The 18,393-nt window shown below is 39.8% G+C and overlaps 1 protein-coding gene across 1 annotated transcript in view; it reads right to left on the reverse strand.

The window, feature by feature from the left end:
* STK32B (serine/threonine kinase 32B) overlaps window positions 1–18,393 on the reverse strand; it is a 194,369-nt gene that overhangs the window by 149,304 nt on the left and 26,672 nt on the right. The window contains exons 2-3 of the mRNA XM_076337575.1: window positions 16,376–16,431; window positions 4,102–4,253 (exon numbers count right to left, since the gene is read on the reverse strand). Of these exons, the coding sequence (XP_076193690.1) occupies window positions 4,102–4,253; window positions 16,376–16,431 (208 nt within the window). The remainder of the gene's footprint in view (window positions 1–4,101; window positions 4,254–16,375; window positions 16,432–18,393) is intronic.

Here is an 18,393-nt window from a genome sequence, read left to right on the forward strand (position 1 = left end):
CACAATTAAACCATTTTGGAAAAGCTGTGCACCACTACTCGTCTTAGTCTGGGTCCTGCCTATAACTGAATTTCTGACTTTCTCTAGGAGTGCTAGTGTTTTTTTAGTTAACAGTGTCAGTTGCTGTCTACTGATGTGGGGGCTGCAGCAGAGCTCTAGATGGCAGGTTGGTACTTACCTTCTCAGAATAATTACTTCTGAATATCCTTGGGAAATCAAAGTTGGATACCCAGCTAAGTAGGGAGATGCCAATTAAATTTAGTAGGCTGATGGGATTTCTGAGTTTTAGTCACTAAAATCTTACCTTAGCCAGGACTTCTGAAAACTGATATGCACCCCTAGAGAGTGTGATAGAGCCTAGAAAGACAGATTAGTCCAAAAAAGCCTCGTCAAAAGAAACTCAACATTTACACGAGCTGCAGCTTTGTTATTGCCCATACACCATGACATAACTATTCCTTGTTAAATTAATATTCCAGTTTGTGAAACAAGATAGAGTTAGTAGCTCCTGTTACAGCCCATTTGTACATTTACAATGCAATTAAAAAAATGAACAGAAAAAAATCTAACTCAGAAAAATGAACCACAAATCTAGCTGCAATTACTATAGAAGAAATGCAGCGTCAGCTGTTTTCTTCCATTAGTATGCCAGGAATTGACTCATAAGAGGAAATCTCATTGATTCCTGCTAATCATCTAGTGTAACTTATAGCTACAATGTAAATGTATTCAATGCAAATTATTATTGCATCTAAACTGCCAGTAAAAATACATTAAACAGGCTGCTAATTCACCAACTACCAACAAAAATGCTGTTATTTTAAGAAATTATTGCTGGGAACACATAAAATATGTTTAAGGAATACTACATTTGTACTTGCAGTGTTCCTTTTCTCATGGTAGTAAATAAGCAAATAAAATGTAGTTTCAATTATTAAATACATAAAATATAATTAATATGTTTAAGAGCTTCATATGGCTTAGTGTTAATAGAACAGATGTGACCATTATTCATGGGTCACTTGTGATTTTTGTTTTGCCTTTGTTGCAGTTCAATAACAGAAGTCATTATTTGAAGACAATATGTAGCACATCTTGAAATGCAGGCAAAAGTTGAGTTAGAGCATTCAGAGGTCTGGAACATGTTACTGCAGTCTGCAAGTGTAGACACTCCAGAAATATATCAGAATCTATTTTAAATTCATTTAGGATTGTGCAAGGCTAATTATAGAAACATATTATGGGCTTGGTACAAAGAATGAGTTATTTGGGGTAGGCTAGATCAATTTTGGGGAGGCTTGGGTTCACGACTTTCCTTTGCTGTGCTAGCCCAGGGTGAAATATAGGTTCTCCAGTAGTTCAGTAGCTCACTCTGGAGTCAGGGCTTTGAATCACTAGACATTTGAATGTGTAATGTTAGAGGTGAACACTTCAGGTGAAAATATTAAGTGTCAATGAAACTATTTTTGGAAAATTTTTGACAGTTCTAATTGTGTATGTCCAAGTGCCTGAATATCAGTAGAGTCTCATATATCCGGGGTTTGACTACACAGTTGCCCACCTTTAACAAGAGGGATGGAGGTCCCTAGAGCAGGATCTCCTACTCTCGTTTGGCCACTCTGCTTATCATAGTAGATGAAACATGCTGGGGAGCATTTCCAGGCCAGCTGGCAGGGAGCAGCTCGTGCCTCTGCTAGGAAGTCCTTGCTGCTGAAGGGCACTGGCCACCCCACATTGATCCGTGGGATACTGTGACTCTGGAACTATCCCAGGAGCTGTTTGGGAAGGGACTGGCTCACATGGGACAGGCACGGGCCAAGGGCCAGTCCAGCTGCATCAGACAGCACCTGGGAATGTTCCTGGATGCTCTTTCACCTACTAGCTTAGCTGTACCTTCACATGTTCATGTTTTGTCCCTAAGGAGAAACAAAGTATCTTGTATACATGGGCATTTCAGGCTGCAAAGCACTGCGATGCTAAGGCAGCATGGGCTGAATGGTTGCACAAGCAAATTGCCTATCTTCGCAGGACTATCCCTGAATGTGGGCATTGATTTTAGATCTGGATGTAGGTCTTCAGACTATTCCATGTTCTTCTGTCTCATACCATAGACCTGAAAACTAACCTTGGTGACAGGGAGACAGGACTGTTGGCTGCTGAGCTGGGTCAAAAGCTCTAATGCAAGTGATAAATTTCAGGCCCTATCCATGGGAGGTGACCTGTCATTTATTATGTGATCTGATGGGTGGGCAAGCCCCCTCTGTGCCTTCCCTTCAGAGAAAAATCTTGTCATTCTTCCTAATAAGCATCGTAGATAGACTGGTCAACTATAAGCATTGCTAGAGACATTGAATATAGAACACTGTTAGTGCACTGAAGCATCTTGAATAGTGTTCTTTTTGCCTGAAATATTTTGTTAATTCTAGAGTACTACATTTCATTTTCTACATTTCTCATATACACATATAGTATAACATTTGAGTTTTGAGATCTTGTGACAGTATCTCAGAAGCACGAGAAGACTAAATTAATTATTTATTTTATTAATTATTATTATACAATAAAAATCATGACCACATCCAACACATTTTAAGGTATTGCTTATTTCAGGTTTAATCTTTGGCATGAAAAATAAAAACCATGAAAGAATATTGATTAGCTGATTATAATTCAGTAATTGGAACCTAGCATACTTTTTGTTTCACAATAAATATTTGATCTTTAGTCCTTCAGCATTATTATATTTTCTGAAGTATCTTGTACGTCATGTTAACCTATGACTGTTTCTGCACAGTGTCTAGTTACACCATGAGATCTTTGCCACCCCTTGTCAAAGAACAAAAGTTTGTGTGAGTTCAAAAGAGATTAGACAAATGCATGAAAGAAAAATCCACAGGCTCCTAAGCACAGAGATACCACATCTTTAGTGAAGAAATCACCAGAATTGCTGAAACCTTGGAAAATATACTTGGAAAGTTTTGTATTACAGTCACAATATTTGTATATTTTTCTTTAAGCCTCCAACAGGATATTAGGTTAGCTCAAGTATGATCATTCATGTCTAGTGGAGAGCACTTGAGACATATATATGTGATTAGGTCCTCTTTGAATGAACGTTGGGATCAAATCCTTTGCTGGTATAAATGGGTGCAATTACAGCACCCACTGTAATTGCAATTACAGCAATAAAGCTGTGTTAACTCAAGCCAAAAAATAGTTTGGCTTTTAGTTCATGAAAGATGCTAAGCTGGCAACAAGAAATTTTTCACCTGTACAGGTCAAGAGTGAGCTAAAGGATGGGCAAAAGGCTGTAGATTAGGCACTGACCTCTAGTAAGACAGCTAGAACTCACAAAACAGAAGGTCTGTTTGCACTGTGACCATCTGCAGCCAATCAAGCTATTCACAACCTGAACAATTTTCACATCATAATGGTTTATGTCCCCTTTTTTTTGAATTTTATAGGTCATTTTTAGATAAGGGAGGAAAATCTGCGTCCCATTACTACTATCACTACATAAAAGCCAGCAAATATTTTAAGTTGGTGGTGTAGTTGAAGCTAGTCATTGCTTGTCCAACATTTTCTCACACTCATATGTGACCGAGTCATGCAGTGGCTAACACTGGGAAGATAAGAGAAATTCCGGGTGACAAAAAGATGTTTTTCTGTTGTTCCATGTCAGCCATTTTTTAAAAGTAATTGAGTTTTGAATTTTCTCTGAATCAACTAAAAAAAGTTTTAACTGAATGGTTGGGTTTGATATTCCACAGCCTTATAACAGATGTTTAGTCCAGGTATTGTCAAAAAGAAATGATGAAGCTGGACAGAGCAACACATTTCCACACACTGCTGTAACAATCTGGAGAGAAACCAAACCAGAAATGAAAAGGTGAATGTGATGTTTAAATATTCCGATGCAAAAGGGCATCTCTAAAGTATTCATGAAAAATAAAACCCTCGGTAAAACCTAAATACCTTAAAAAAAGAAGTCACCACAACTTTTTTTGTACTTTTCAGCTTTCCAGTCTTCCATAGCCTGAACTGATTCAGCAATAAGTAGAAAACAAGAAATCCTTGACAGAATCTTAAAGGTTTGCTTACCATAGATTGACTAGGAAGGGATGCTCCAGGCCTTGCATTATCTGTAGCTCCCGAAAAACATTTCGAACTTCATCTCTCTCAATGCACTTCTGTTTATTCATGTATTTCATGGCATACATTTTCTTGGTGTCTCTCTTCTGTACAATGCACACCTAATTGACAGCAAAGTAAAGGACAAAGTTTGACACCTACAGAAAGGAAACTCAGTTGTGACTTTGAAAAAAAGGAGCCTTTTATGATATTTCAATAATCCAGGTCTGGATACCAAAACCTAGAAACACCTTCAGAAAGTCCGTATTACAGCAATGCAGGATTCTTTGTAATATATTGTAATTACTAAATTAACAAAAGAACACCCCACCCCTGTATAAGAAGAAATGGGGACCAAGAAAAGTGGCATAACTTTCAGAAGTTACATGGTAAAGCTGGGAAGAATACACTCCAATTGCTCAAATTACAGGCTGTTTCATTAGTCACAGAAATTACTGCCTCCTGCCTAGGAAAATGCACGATCATTGTCCTCATTCCTGCGAGTCAATACACATATCTTGATTACTGCATCATAAACATAGCCTACATTCACAAGGCTCAATATTTCATCTAAATATCAGAATTATGCTCCCTTAATTATTGTTGAAAAGAAAAAGAATTTTCATACAGAGATTCATCATCATATTTTTCAAGTCACAAGAAACCATTACAATGATTTAGTCTTTGGTAGTAAATTTCTTTGCTTTAACTTTGTTTTCTTTTTTTAAAAAAAGCCAAATAATTTTGTAAATGCGGGAAGGAAATCTTAGTCAAGAGAATTCCCAGGTAAGGCCTGGATTGTTTTTCATTGTGGCAGTTTACCTTATGAATGAAGCTGGAGAGTGTCACCAACACCACATCTAAGAACCATTGTTTTAAATATGATTTCTGACAACACAGAAATATAAGATTGTTCGCTGTCTCATCCCCAAAGCTGGTGTAAATCTCCTCTTCATAACAGCCCTACATACACACATAGAACAAAACTATATCTTCAGCAGATTTTTGCTCTGAAGGATTTTTCCTGTTAATTGATCAGGACTTTTTTAAGTGACACTCCTAATGTGTCTTCACAGCCAAGAGAATATTAGTTGAAAATATTATTTTGGTGCAACATTTATATTACTGATACAGCCATAGGCTCCAATCAGAATTTTTCATCATCAGGACATATACAGACTATGTACTGGAAGCATCTGGTTTAGATATCACAGCTCTGTACTATCTAAATTCAAGGGTATTCTGGATTCACTTGTTGTGGGCACTATGATTTTATATGTATATTTATGTACATACACACGCACACATACACACTCCCATATTATGCACATGTAAAATTATAGTATACATACATAGTATACACACATAAAAGTAGTGCTCAGAGATCAAATTACAACATGGTGCCAACCAAAAATAAATCCTTTGGGTTTGAGTTGTATATTAAAGAACTTGCGGTGCTCAAAATTCAGAAATGGTCTGGAGAAACTAAGACCATTTCCCACAGCTGAAACCTCTGACTTTAACAAGGTGTCATCTGGATTCTGGACTTGGTGACGAACCACCAGCACCAGGGTAAGGACCTTAGAGAGACCTACTGTGTGGTCACTTATTTCTTAATCACAGAGGAAAGGCTCCAGGAGCATATCATCAGCATATTTTACTTCCCCTACATTTTTCCAGTCCCTCCAAGAGGAACTGGACCAGTGAACCCAAACCACATTTATTTCTCTGCAACTCTATTTCCATGAAGTGTGTCCTTAAGCTCAAATCTACTACAAAGAGAGGAGTTAATAGTACTTTTAACCTATAATGATAAGGTGTGATTAAGCAGAGTTTCTAATTGCCTTTCCTGATATCAGGAGGTGTTCTGCTAATTAAGTAAAACATGGATGGTAATGTTTTTTTCTTGAGCCCATCAATGTTGCACAATGGTGAGTACCAAAGTTTTCTTTCATTTTCCTCCTTGGGCTATTACAGAAAGTCTGAATGTTGGTGATGTCCTTAAGATAACTGAAGGTTCACACTTATATGGAAAGAACCCAGGCTGAGGAACAATGGGGAATTGGGGTTAGCCTTTTAGGGGAAGAAGAAGTAGCAGGTGGGGTTGAACTGAAATGGAGGGATGGAAATTAATTGTTCAAGATTCCACAGGTTCTTCAAAAGTATAAGCAGAATTTGCAGGGTCTTGACATCCTGTCTGAGATTATGTGGACACTCCAATTTAGTGAATCACATTATAAAGGACAATGTTTATGGATTTTGGCTCAGAACCTAAGTCCAGAAGTTCATTCACTTACATGAATTTGCAGCATGATTTTCATATGAAATTTGTCCAAGACTGAGGTGTTTGCAGAAGTCTCCTATTCCATTACATAAAAAGCCTCTCTGTTAACTGTTGACTAGTGACACTGCTGAGAGAATGGAGTTTTACTCAGCTGAGAGTTACAGGTTTGACCAATGCAGCAAATTCGGGTCATATGCAGCACCTAAATATGTAATGTAAACAGGTTTTGAAACAGTGCTGTGACTCCAGAAGGCACTCAGTTCTCTTACCTGCCCGTAAAGACAAGGGTATTCGGCACAGTTGAAACAGACCTTCTGTTGTTAGTAGAAGCTTGCCTAGCATACAGCTTTAAAGCAGAATGATAGTAAACATTTTCTAGTAATGTGTACCTATGCACATCTTTTAACATGGTTTCAAGATCAATAGGATTTTAATGAATATACTAAAGCTACTTCCTACTAAAATTCAGGAAACACAAGCTGCATCCACATTGATGTTATTGTGAAAAACGCCTGACATTGCTATGACAGCGCTGAATCATAGTGGAGATCCTCCCTGGCATTTCTATCTGCTGGCTGTCAGCTCTTCTTCTGAGCAGGACATCAATGGGCTGAAACTATTGCAGGAAAGAAAGGAAAAGCCCTCGAGCTCTCCTCACATATGCAGTCTTAATGGGAAATGTTTAAATTGTTTTTTTTTTGTTTAAATTCTTTCCCAAGGAGTTATTTTAAAATAGGGAAAAACAGGTGCTCTGGCACCTTAACAAACAAATTCTGTGATGACATTATTGTGGAAGTCTGTGCAGAATTGCCTTATTTACACATATCAGTATGGAAGCCTGTCACACTCACATTACTAAAACATCCTCTTTCAATTTTTCTGTGAATAGCATTTACCAAAGCCCAGACAGTGCCCTGCTCAAACTGCTATCACTGCTTCAGCAGTCTCTATAGATGATGCTTCAAACCAAATATGTGTCATGAACTCAACAACTATCCAGCTTCATAGTCAGCAGATAGGGACAGGCACATTCATCTCCACCTAAGGTATGGGTTTAAATAGGTCCAGGGGACCATCTCTAGAAGGATGGTTTCTCTTTTAAAGTCTCCCTTGTGGTTTAACCCCAGCCGGCAACTGAGCACCTTGAAGCATCAGTGGCTGTGCATGAGGTCATGCTGGAACACCTCAAAGCACATGGCCATGGATAAGCCCACAATAAAGCAGGTACACCCCTGGAGGGACTGCAGCCATGGGTAAGGCCATGCTGGAACAGGTATCTCTCTGAAAGCATTGTGGCCCATGGAGAAGGCCATGCTGGAACAGGTGCATCTCAAAGTGACTGTGGATAAGTCTATGCTGCAGCAGGTGTACCCCTGGAGAGACTGTGGCTCATAGACAAGGCTCCACTTGGAGCAGGTACAACCCTAAGGGACTGCAGTCTGGGGGTAAGTCCAAGCCGGAGCAGGGGCAAGGGGAGGAGTTCATTGCAATGTTAAACCCTATGGTCTGGTCCAAAAGGACCAGAGGTGGAGATTGTAATGGAAATACCTTTAAATTGTTGTAACCAATGATTTGAATTGCATAAGAATTATTATAACAGGAACCACCTGAACCAATGGAGGAGAAGCCTTACAAGAAGCAGTGCAAGTGCAGCAGTGACCCGACCTGAGCTGGCTTTGGTACACACACCACCTCTCCTGTCCTGAGTGACCACCATAACAGGTGGAGCCCAAAGTCATGGACTAAATGAACCCAGTGGACATTTTGTGGACATTTGTGGACATTTTATGGGCATTTTATGGACATTTGACAGGGGTGGTCCATAGACTAAGGGAATGATATCTGTGTATTATATCAAAGGGTGGGAAGGGGGGGGGTGGTTAATGAGGTTGTATTGGATAGTGTGGTACCTGAGCGTGATGTAAATAGTATGGAATAAAGGATGGAGAATGTGCTGGTTTGGACTGGGATAGAGTTAATTTTTTCCACAGTAGCTAGTATGGGGCTATGTTTTGGATTTGCATCTTCTGTGTCAGAAAGGAAAAGCTCCAGTGCTGTCCCAAGCCTTCCCCAGGGATCCTTGAGAAAATTTCCTGGGACACAGCAAATCTACCCATATCCCTCCTCTCTGGACTATGCTGGTAGGCCCCCTCTGCTAAATTCCCTTGAAGTCAGTGTTGTGAGCTTATTGCAGCTTGGTTCCTAGGAGAGCGCTTTTGCTGGTGAGGAAGCACAGTCCAAAGGGGAACCTAAAGAGCTCCTCAGATGTTTTATTCATATTGAACTTGCTTTTCAAATTTTGCAAACAACTGTAACTGCAGCTGAGCACAGCTGGGTGCTCCACTCTTCAGACATTCACACCCGGTCTTCTTGTGTAAAGAAAGATGTGCAACTGTACTGGGTTGTTTTCAAGTCAGTGTAGCTACTGCTCTGTTTAAGAAAATGCAGACACAATTACTTAGAGGCCACTATTGCACTGGCAGATGTACCTCACCTGCTTCATCCACACTGTTGGGTGGTTTTTTCCCTGTTTTAACAGGTGGAGAACACTTTGCAATCAACTACTCTGCACTTCTTGATGCAAAAGAAATGTGGGATGGCAGGGTCTTGACACTGCCTGTGAAGCTAACTTTCAGGAGTTCATCACAGGTATTTCCTTCACAGTTTTATTTTGCTCTTCACAATTTAAAAAAAAAAAAGTCTCCAAGGTGGTTCTCATCTGCCTAAGCAATGAGGCCCGCATGTAATGAAATGAAGTTCTTAGGCGCTCTGATTGTTTACCGTGAATTTATAAATACATGAGTTATTCTTCATAGCTTAGGAAGTCCTAGACCTCCTTAAACAGGTGAAATATGTTGGTGTGTTGTCCTGTAGCTTTTCTCTCTACTGCCTGTGTTTCTCTCCAGTTTACCTATGTATCCGGGAAATAATGGTGTTCCACATGCTTATGTGTGTATTCCGGTAGTCTGTGAGAGATTGAAAGTTTTGCCATATTTTTATCAGAAAATAATTTCTTTTAACCAAAGAACAAGTTGCAGCAAAGGAAAACCTCCTTGCTCATAAGGAAGACACTTTTTTAGTATGAGAGTTGTGAAGCTCTGAAAGAGATTTTTCGGAGAAGCTGAGGAATCTCCAGCCTTGCTGATTTTTGAGAACTCAGTTGCAGCAGGCTCCGAGACAACTGGTCTAATGCTGGAGTTAGCCCGGCTTTGAGTAGGAGGCAGGACTAAGGAGGCAGGACAAGTGGTTTCTTCCAAAGTAAGATCTTCTGCTTCTTAAATATGGCTTGATATTTTTCCTGTGGTTTTCATAACTGCATGTAATTAGAACCTGCAGATGTATTTTCATTTCAACTGCTGTATCTCCTTTGTTTTAGAGGAAAAAATGTTCAATGTGCATGAGAGTGGTACTAGAGTGGTAGAGAGCAAGACTTCAAAAAACAGGGCATTGTAAGAGTAGAGACATACGCACTGACTGTGGCTCCTGTTCTGTGCATCTCCTGTTTCTGTGCACCAGCTTTTATAGGCACAGAAAAATGTAATTCTGAAAGCACCAGAATATGCCTCTGCGTGACTAGAAGGGGAGCGTATCCCACAGAGCAGCTGCTTACGTGTTGTGCTGGTTTTGGCTGGGGTAGAGTTAAGTTTCTTCCTAGTAGCTAGTATGGGGCTGTGTTTTGGATTTGTGCTGGAAACAGTGTTGATAATACAGGGGTGTTTTAGTTACTGCTGAGCAGTGCTGACACAGAGTCAAGGCCTTTTCTGCTTCTCACCCCACCCCACCAGCGAGTAGGCTGGGGGTGCACAAGGAGTTGGGAGGGGACACAGCTGGGACAGCTGACCCCAACTGACCAAAGGGATATTCCATACCATGTGACATCATGCTCAGCATATAAAGCTGGGGGAAGAAGAAGGAAGGGGGGACGTTCGGAGTGATGGCGTTTGTTTTCCCAAGTCACCGTTACGTGTGATGGAGCCCTGCTTTCCTGGAGATGGCTGAACACCTGCCTGCTAATGGGAAGGAGTGAATGAATTCCTTGTTTTGCTTTGCTTGCGTGTGTGGCTTTTGCTTTACTTGATGAACTGTCTTTATCTCAACCCACGAGTTTTCTCATTTTTACTCTTCTGATTCTCTTCCCCATCCCACCAGGAGGGAGTGAGCGAGCAGCTGTGCGGTGCTTAGTTGCCTGCTGGGATTAAACCACGACACCCCTAAAGAGACTGTAGATGACTAGCTTGGATGTAGGCATATGTGTTGTACATGTTTAAAGGTAGGCAATATTATTCGCCATTAATTTTCTTTGGAGTTATATGGTGCTTATTTTTAAAAGTCTTTTGCGAAAATATTCCCTTTCTAAAGAGGGTTTTTCTACATAGAATCATAGAATCATAGAATCATTGAGGTTGGAAAAGACCTCTAAGATCATCGAGTCCAACCGTCAACCCAACACCACCACCCACTAAACCATGTCCCTAAGTGCCTCATCTACTCGTCTTTTAAATACCTCCAAGGATGGGGACTCAACCACTTCCCTGGGCAGCTGTTCCAATGTTTAACCACTCTTTCAGTAAAGAAATTTTTCCTCACATCCAATCTAAACCTCCCCTGGCACAACTGGAGGCCATTTCCTCTCGTCCTATCGCTTGTTACTTGGGAGAAGAGACTGACACCCACCTCGCTACAACCTCCTTTCAGGTAGTTGTAGAGAGCGATGAGGTCTCCCCTCAGCCTCCTTTTCTCCAGGCTAAACAACCCCAGTTCCCTCAGCCGCTCCTCATAAGGCTTGTTCTCCAGACCCTTCACCAGCCTCGTTGCCCTTCTCTGGACACGCTCCAGCACCTCAACGTCCTTCTTGTAGTGAGGGGCCCAAAACTGAACACTGAACATGTCTTAGCTGTTATCACAGGGTTGTATCTTTTTTTATATCTGGGAGAAGGTAACAATGAATTGCCTTCAAAACTATCAGGTTAAAAGAAATTTGACCGGAGTGTGACTTGGAGCCACTTTCCCTCAGAACCAGGGTAAGAAAACCAATAGATTTTGACTGCAGGGCTAAACTTCATTTTTCAGGAGCAACATATGCTATGGTCTACTTCTAAGCTACCTTCTTGGATTTCCTCTGACTTCACATGCAAAAAATAGAGCGCCTACAGATCGAGCTTGACCTGCAGATTAATAGGTCACACAGCCACTAAGACTGCTATGGGTGACAAAGTGCCCTATGGACTATTGCAGACCTAGGTAAGTGAAGCGAGAGAGTTATGTTGAGTAAAACTGGGGCAGAATTTGCTAATGGTTTGCTGCAGAAAGCCGCATAATGCTGTGTAGGCTGAGAAGCCATAGGTAGCTTCAGAGAAGCTCTTCTCAGAACAAAAGATGGGGACGGCTGAAAAGTTTGACTTGCTGCAAAACACAGATTTCTCCTGTCTCCGACTAACTTCAAAAGACTTCTAGCTGCCATGTGCTTGGTCCAGAGAGAACAGCAGGGAGCGGGAGCACTTAGTATCAAGAAAGCCATTTTGGTCTGAGTTTGGTACATAAGTACTTAGACTTCTCAAACTACCACATGATATGGTTTCATGACAGGTCATAAAAAAGGAGAGATGCAAAACTGCAGCCAGAGAAAGCTCCTCTGTGCAAGGTCCCTGATAGTGGAGAGCTGGCAGCTGGAGCGTACACCTCAGCCTTGCTCCTGTGTCATAATCTTATGCATCAAGTATGTCAGGTCACTAGATCAGATGGGGCACCTATAGCTGCCATGAGTAATCACAGCCCAGGAGAGGGTCTGTGGCACTGCATTGCCAGAAGACACTCACCTAGACATAGGGGACTATAAGACAGAGGTCAGCTATATGTTTCACACTCAGTGTGGGAACTGACAAATCTGCTATGAAGCGTGTGCCTGAAATACTGCTACCTTGTCTGTTCTTACCCACATACTCTGAAAAATTAATGTTTATACTTTCAGCCTACAAGAAGAGTTGGAAAGATTTACACAAAGAGGCTGGAGAATGGATGTCATAAGTTTGGCTTTACACTGCCAGGGAATTTCCTTGAAATAGGGGGATTCATTCCCAGATTCCCCTGAGCAAACCACGACAGCTGGAGCAGGGACCAAGCATATGGTTAGTCTCTTTTCATATTAACTCAAGCTAAAAAAATAGGTGTTTATACTGTCAAACAATATTAATATTCTGCAGTTGTGTGTTATGTTCCTTTCAGGATCATCCTACTTAAAACATCCTACTACTCTCAGAAAACAAAAAAGTCCACAGAATATTTTTTCTGAAATACTTTGCATATTATTTAGTAAAGTACCCTCGATCAGTGCAGACGTGATTCTGGGCTCCCATCTGTTTTACACCAGTGTAATTTCAATTACTTCAGCAGAGGAAGTCACTGTTTTATACAACCAAATTAATCAGAACTAAGTCCTGTGTCTCAGCATCTTAGACAAATAGGAGAAAGAGTTTGTACATTCATATCATAATTTGAATTTAACTTAAGGAGGTCAGATTATTCAATATACCTGCTCCCATGAACAAAGAACTTGAAGAAAATTGGTACTATAATATTCCTGAAAACTAGTCGTTTCACGTGAATACAAATTATTTTGTGGCAGTAAGCCTGCAATTATATGATTACTGTTGCAGTAAAGAACAACGATAATTCTCGTATTTCACTCCTAGTCAATTTTGTACTTATTGGATGATCTTCAAATATATCATTTTTTGCAATATTTTGTTTGATAAGAATGATGGCTCTAGATATAGTAAAATGGAAAAATTTAACCAGATTAAACATGAGAGAGCATTTTTAAGGTATCACATGGCATAAAGAAATAAATACTTAGACCAGTGTTCAGCATTTTTGGTTTGAGTATTTTAAACTGTCTGCTTCTGAATTGACTTAGAAGGGAAATATTTAATATATGAATAAAAGCTGTTTGGACAAAATTTCTGACCTGGCCCACTTCAAATGTATTTGGAAATACGAATAGCTGGAACATGCCAAGCATAACTAGCTTAATGGTTTTTAAAAAAATAAATGAATGTTTCCTGTTCCATATGAGGACACCAAAGCATAAGCAAAAAGCTACTTTCATCTACCTAGCAAAGCAAGGTCACTGAAGCCATGAAGGCTACCTTTGGAGGAGTGCCACATACCTCAGTTGGGTACCACTGTCACCCTTGCAGCAGCTCACAGGTCCGTACCAGTGTCTGTATGTACAGATACATACACTGGGTATGTATACATGTGCCCAAGAGTGGGGACAAGTATCCAGTGAGTGGTCACACACCGGTCTGCCATAGTTTGCACGTCACTTGGCTTGAACAAAAGAACTGTTGACTTGCACAGAAGCTGTGGCTGCAATGGTCCTATGCAGGCTCAGAGCTCACCTTCTTCATCTGTCCCTTACCAGGGTGCAACCTGAGCTCTGAAAGGATGCCTTTCCAAGCAGAGAGAAGCGAGCTTGGTCGTTTCTGGAAACAGGAGTATGCTCCTTGTTTCTCTTCTCTCCACACCCATTTCCTACACTCCTCACAGCTGCTGTGATGTATCTTCACTTTTTCTGGGGAAGACGCTACAGTGCGTACAAGACTGCACCTGTTCTTAACATGTCCCTAAGAAACAGCGTGTACCGAGGCAGTCGCTTAAAACAGGTGGCCACTTCTCAGAAAAGACAAACTCTTGAGATACAAACATTTAATACCAAATGGCCTAGGAATTCCTGTAACAGCAAATGTTGCTACTGTGAATTGAAAATGCCAAAGGAAAAGGCAGGGAGCTGCTTTCTGAAGCCAGCTGGGAGGGACAAAGCGTAGCTGCTGAAGCAGTCAGACCCGATGGAGAAGGTGAGGTGCTAAGGATCACCTTGAGCTCTGTGCACAAGAGCGAGCTGAGCTGCGTGGAGTCTCTGCCATATCAGCTACCTCCTGCAGCAATATCCTGCAGAGGCCTAAGGTTGCTGTAGCAACCACAGTAATTTAAGAACACTGAGAGAGAGAGAGAGAGAGAGAGATTGTACCAACAGCAATAAAATAAAAAAGTAAAGCATGTCTTAAAACATCCTACTACTCTCAGAAAACAAAAAAGTCCACAGAGCAGCCATAAAGGAAGGCAGTTTAAGGAAGGTGTGATACCAAACATGGTGTTACATGTCGCAGGATGCTAGAGCACAATAGACCCCAAACAGTAAACAGCTAGTCAATAGAGATTAGAGGTCTTACATCATTTGTTGATGTTTTCTGTACTTCCAGAAGCACAGTAATAGGAAAAGTTGCCGGCAACAAGGCTTCTAAATAAATGATAAAGGCAAGACTGACTCACAGAGAAAGACACTTGAAACGATGACTGATTTACCATGTTGTGCTTTTGGCTATGGTATAACAGGTAATTTTAAAATGGTTTTCTTTCTTTCCCTGTCTGTGGAAGAAAAAACAAGGTGATTGGTCAGAGGCTTGCATTCATTTGGTAAAAATAAACCTATTATGCCAAGGACTCTTCTGTTGCATTGACAGCTGCAAAATAAGGATTTAAGTTTAGAGGGGACTGAGTCCTTTCTTGCATTAAACATGTTCTCTCAGAGTTGTGAAACTCTATTCTCACCCATACATATCACCAAAGCAGGTTCACAAGAACACTGCAGCTATATGAGCCTGTAAGAAAATCAGATGCTTCTAGAAATATCATAGAAACATTCACCAGTTTCCTGAATGCCATGGAGAAGAGTGCATCAAACAACAACCAACATGCCTTCAAAAAGCATGTAGGCTTGTATTATTTTCCTGCATGATGTGGAAGGGTGAGGGCCCCTTTGAAAGGGCAGAAACAGTAGAGGTGTGAATGGGGAAGCTCTGAAGAAAGAGGGATGCAGGTGATCTTTGTGATGGCCAGCATGATTTGGATATATCTTTAACTGCTTATCCTGGAACTAACTTGCACTCCTGGACCTCTATGTAGTTTGACATGATATTCCATCAGTTATTATTGTGATAATAAACAATCATAGATCTCCAGCCACCCTGATTTTTAAGGGATTCTTAAAAATCTACTCAGCTGGATAAGGACCATGCCGTGAAGGACCATGCTGTTCTGTGAGAAGTATTTCAGGCCTCTGTAAAATGAAAGTCATCTTTCTGTGTGGAAGGTCAAAAGCCACCAAAATCCTGCGTATGTGCTTAATGCATAACTACAGAAGTAGCTCACCAGCACTCAGCTGGCATATATTCAAGAATCATTTAAATCAAGATCTAGATAGCTATTGCTTGATCAGTTACTGAAGTTATATTTCACCTTCAAATTTATTCCTACAAGTAACAGTTTCTAATATTTTTATAATATGATTTTCTCTGACTGCATGGCCTTGTATTTACCCATATTAAAATTTAAAACCTTGTTATAGTCTTTATTATAGGAAAGAAAGGTTGTCTATTCATGTGTAAACAAACCATTAATCTTCTCTGTTTCAGCAAAAGCCTGTTGAATTGAACAAACATTTACTCAATGATCATAATTATAGTGTATGTCAGCTTATACAGTCCCAAATGTATTGAATCTATGTAAAGTGCCTTTAAAATACTGCAATTATTTTAAAGACACAAATAAGTCCAGAGATTTAAGAACAAGATAGCTCTAGTGGACTGTCTAAAAAAGTAGTCTGCTCCTACTTTTTTGTTTGTTTTTGTTTTGGGGACTGATTTCTAAATTATGTTAATCCCCACTGAGGAGATATAATTATTATAATCATTTTTACTCAATTAATTTTAATGAATATATTGTAATAGAAATAATTCAATGACTAGTCAGAGTCAGTTCATACTGATGATCAGATGTCTTTAAGAAGCAGAAGGCTACAAAACCTATGTTTCTTTATCCTAGTCTAATCAAGTCACACCAGAAATACACAAAGGAATTCTCTATTAGGTTTTTAACTGCTAAAAATAAATTGATTCTTACCTTTCCAAAACTCCCTTTCCCAATAGCCCGCAATATTTGAAAGTGGTCAAAGTTAACTGCAAAATAAAGGAGAGAAGAAAAGGAAAATAGTTTCTAGAGTGTTAAGTCAGAATCAGAAATGAGATAAGAAAAGTAATGACAGTGTTTCCAAGTAATGTCATTTTACCATGTGGTATTTACTTTTTCTCTTAAAACACCAAACATATTTAATATCTAGCAAAGAGGAGTTTTGCTTTAAAATATGCTCCATTAATTTTATTCATCAACCCATCTTGGTCCAATGCCTCCAGTGCCCAATATCTCCAAAAAGAAACACACCTCTGCCCTAACCAAGTAACAAGACAGTAAGTTAGCATTACACAGCCATTAGCAGAAACTGCTCAGCATTTTCCAGAAAGATTAAGATCTATTAAAAGGGTACTGAATAATTCAGGTAAGCAACACTGTCTGCTTATAGATACATAGTAATATAAGGATAGTATTGTTACAGTAATCATCCTGCAGGATAATTCCCATATTCTGTTACAGTGATGGAAGCTTGTCCCATGATGAGCTAGCAGGATCAGCCCCTCCGAGCTTTGCCGCCTTAATACAATACATAATGCTAATATTGTATGACTATTTCATAGATGTAGCATAAGTTTGTTTTGGGAGATTTCATTTTAGCTTGGCAGTAGAATGGATTTACTCCTGCTTCATGAAAATCTGACAGCACAGTCTGCCCTAGACACTGAAGTGGTTTGCTGTGAAGGTGAGTGAGAGATTTCATTTCTCAGAAATGTCATTATTGTTGGTGTTGCATGAGACTGAACACAGCATGACCTTCAAATCTCTGGTTCATTGGTAGGTCTGGTGGCTTAAAAAAAATCCAACAACATCCTGAACAAAATTGATATGGAGCCACTGAAACACAACCATGAAAATGTGTGATACAGTTTATACAGTCACTTGTCAGAAAAGAATCACACTTAAAGCTAAACTCAGTGAACCGGAGTTGACAAAGTTCAGTGCAACTTAACAGGATTTTTTTTAAATTAAAACTTTCTTACATTCCTGGCTTTGGTCATGTACCTCCATCTATGTGCCTGTTATTAGCCTAACAGGAATCAGCAAAATTATGGAGACACTGTCACTGGAAAAATGTGGTAACATGAACAAATACAAATGTGACTCACGTCATGATGAAGAAAATCATATAAAACTAATAATGCTTTAAATATCTGTCAAAAAAATTGTATCAGCTCAAGCTAAGCACTAAGTAGGAAGTTGCAAGTTTGATATACATCAAGCCACTGAAAAGGGCTAAAATTTTATTTTCGCTGTTCCGGTAATATCTCATTTACACTATTAATGCCACTTATAATGTATTTAAGCATTTTTTTATTTATGCTTGCTTACATTGTCTTCAAGGAAACATGTTTGCTCCTTTCATTAGTGCAGCTATAGCAACCACCTTCCTGGTAATTGCTGGAGACCAAATCAAATCCAGAGCTGACAGAGCTGAAAGCAGCAGACTCTAGTCTTTAGCAAAGATGGTAATTCTGAATATAGCAGTTTTAGGATTTGGATACTAAAATGAAAATGCATAACCTTGCAAAGGATTTATAAGCTGCTTGGAAATTGGAAAACAAATTTTGTGCTGAATCACGTAAGAGTTAGGGTTACCCAGATGTTTGAGAAGCAAGATTGTCCATCAATGACCTGCAGCTGGGGTCTCTGCCCACAGATTTTACCAGTGGGGCACTGTCTTGTAGTTTCTGCTGGTCAGTACTGGTGTGATGATGGACAAGATGGTCAGTTTAGCAAAGCCACCTTCCACACAGACTTATGTCAATTTAAATCTTGTTCCCACAGGTCATCCCTCCTAAGTGCATGACCCTGAACAGAGGATTTGAGAGCTTAATGGCTGAAATCTTTAAGGTGATCCTTAAGTTTAAGTAGGAATTCAATACAGCATTGAAAAGGTTCAAAACAATGTGTTAATGTCATTCATTTCTTTGATAGGGAAAATTCAGCAG

The sequence above is a fragment of the Aptenodytes patagonicus genome, chromosome 4 (genome assembly GCF_965638725.1).
Source record: "Aptenodytes patagonicus chromosome 4, bAptPat1.pri.cur, whole genome shotgun sequence".
Lineage (NCBI taxonomy): Eukaryota > Metazoa > Chordata > Aves > Sphenisciformes > Spheniscidae > Aptenodytes > Aptenodytes patagonicus.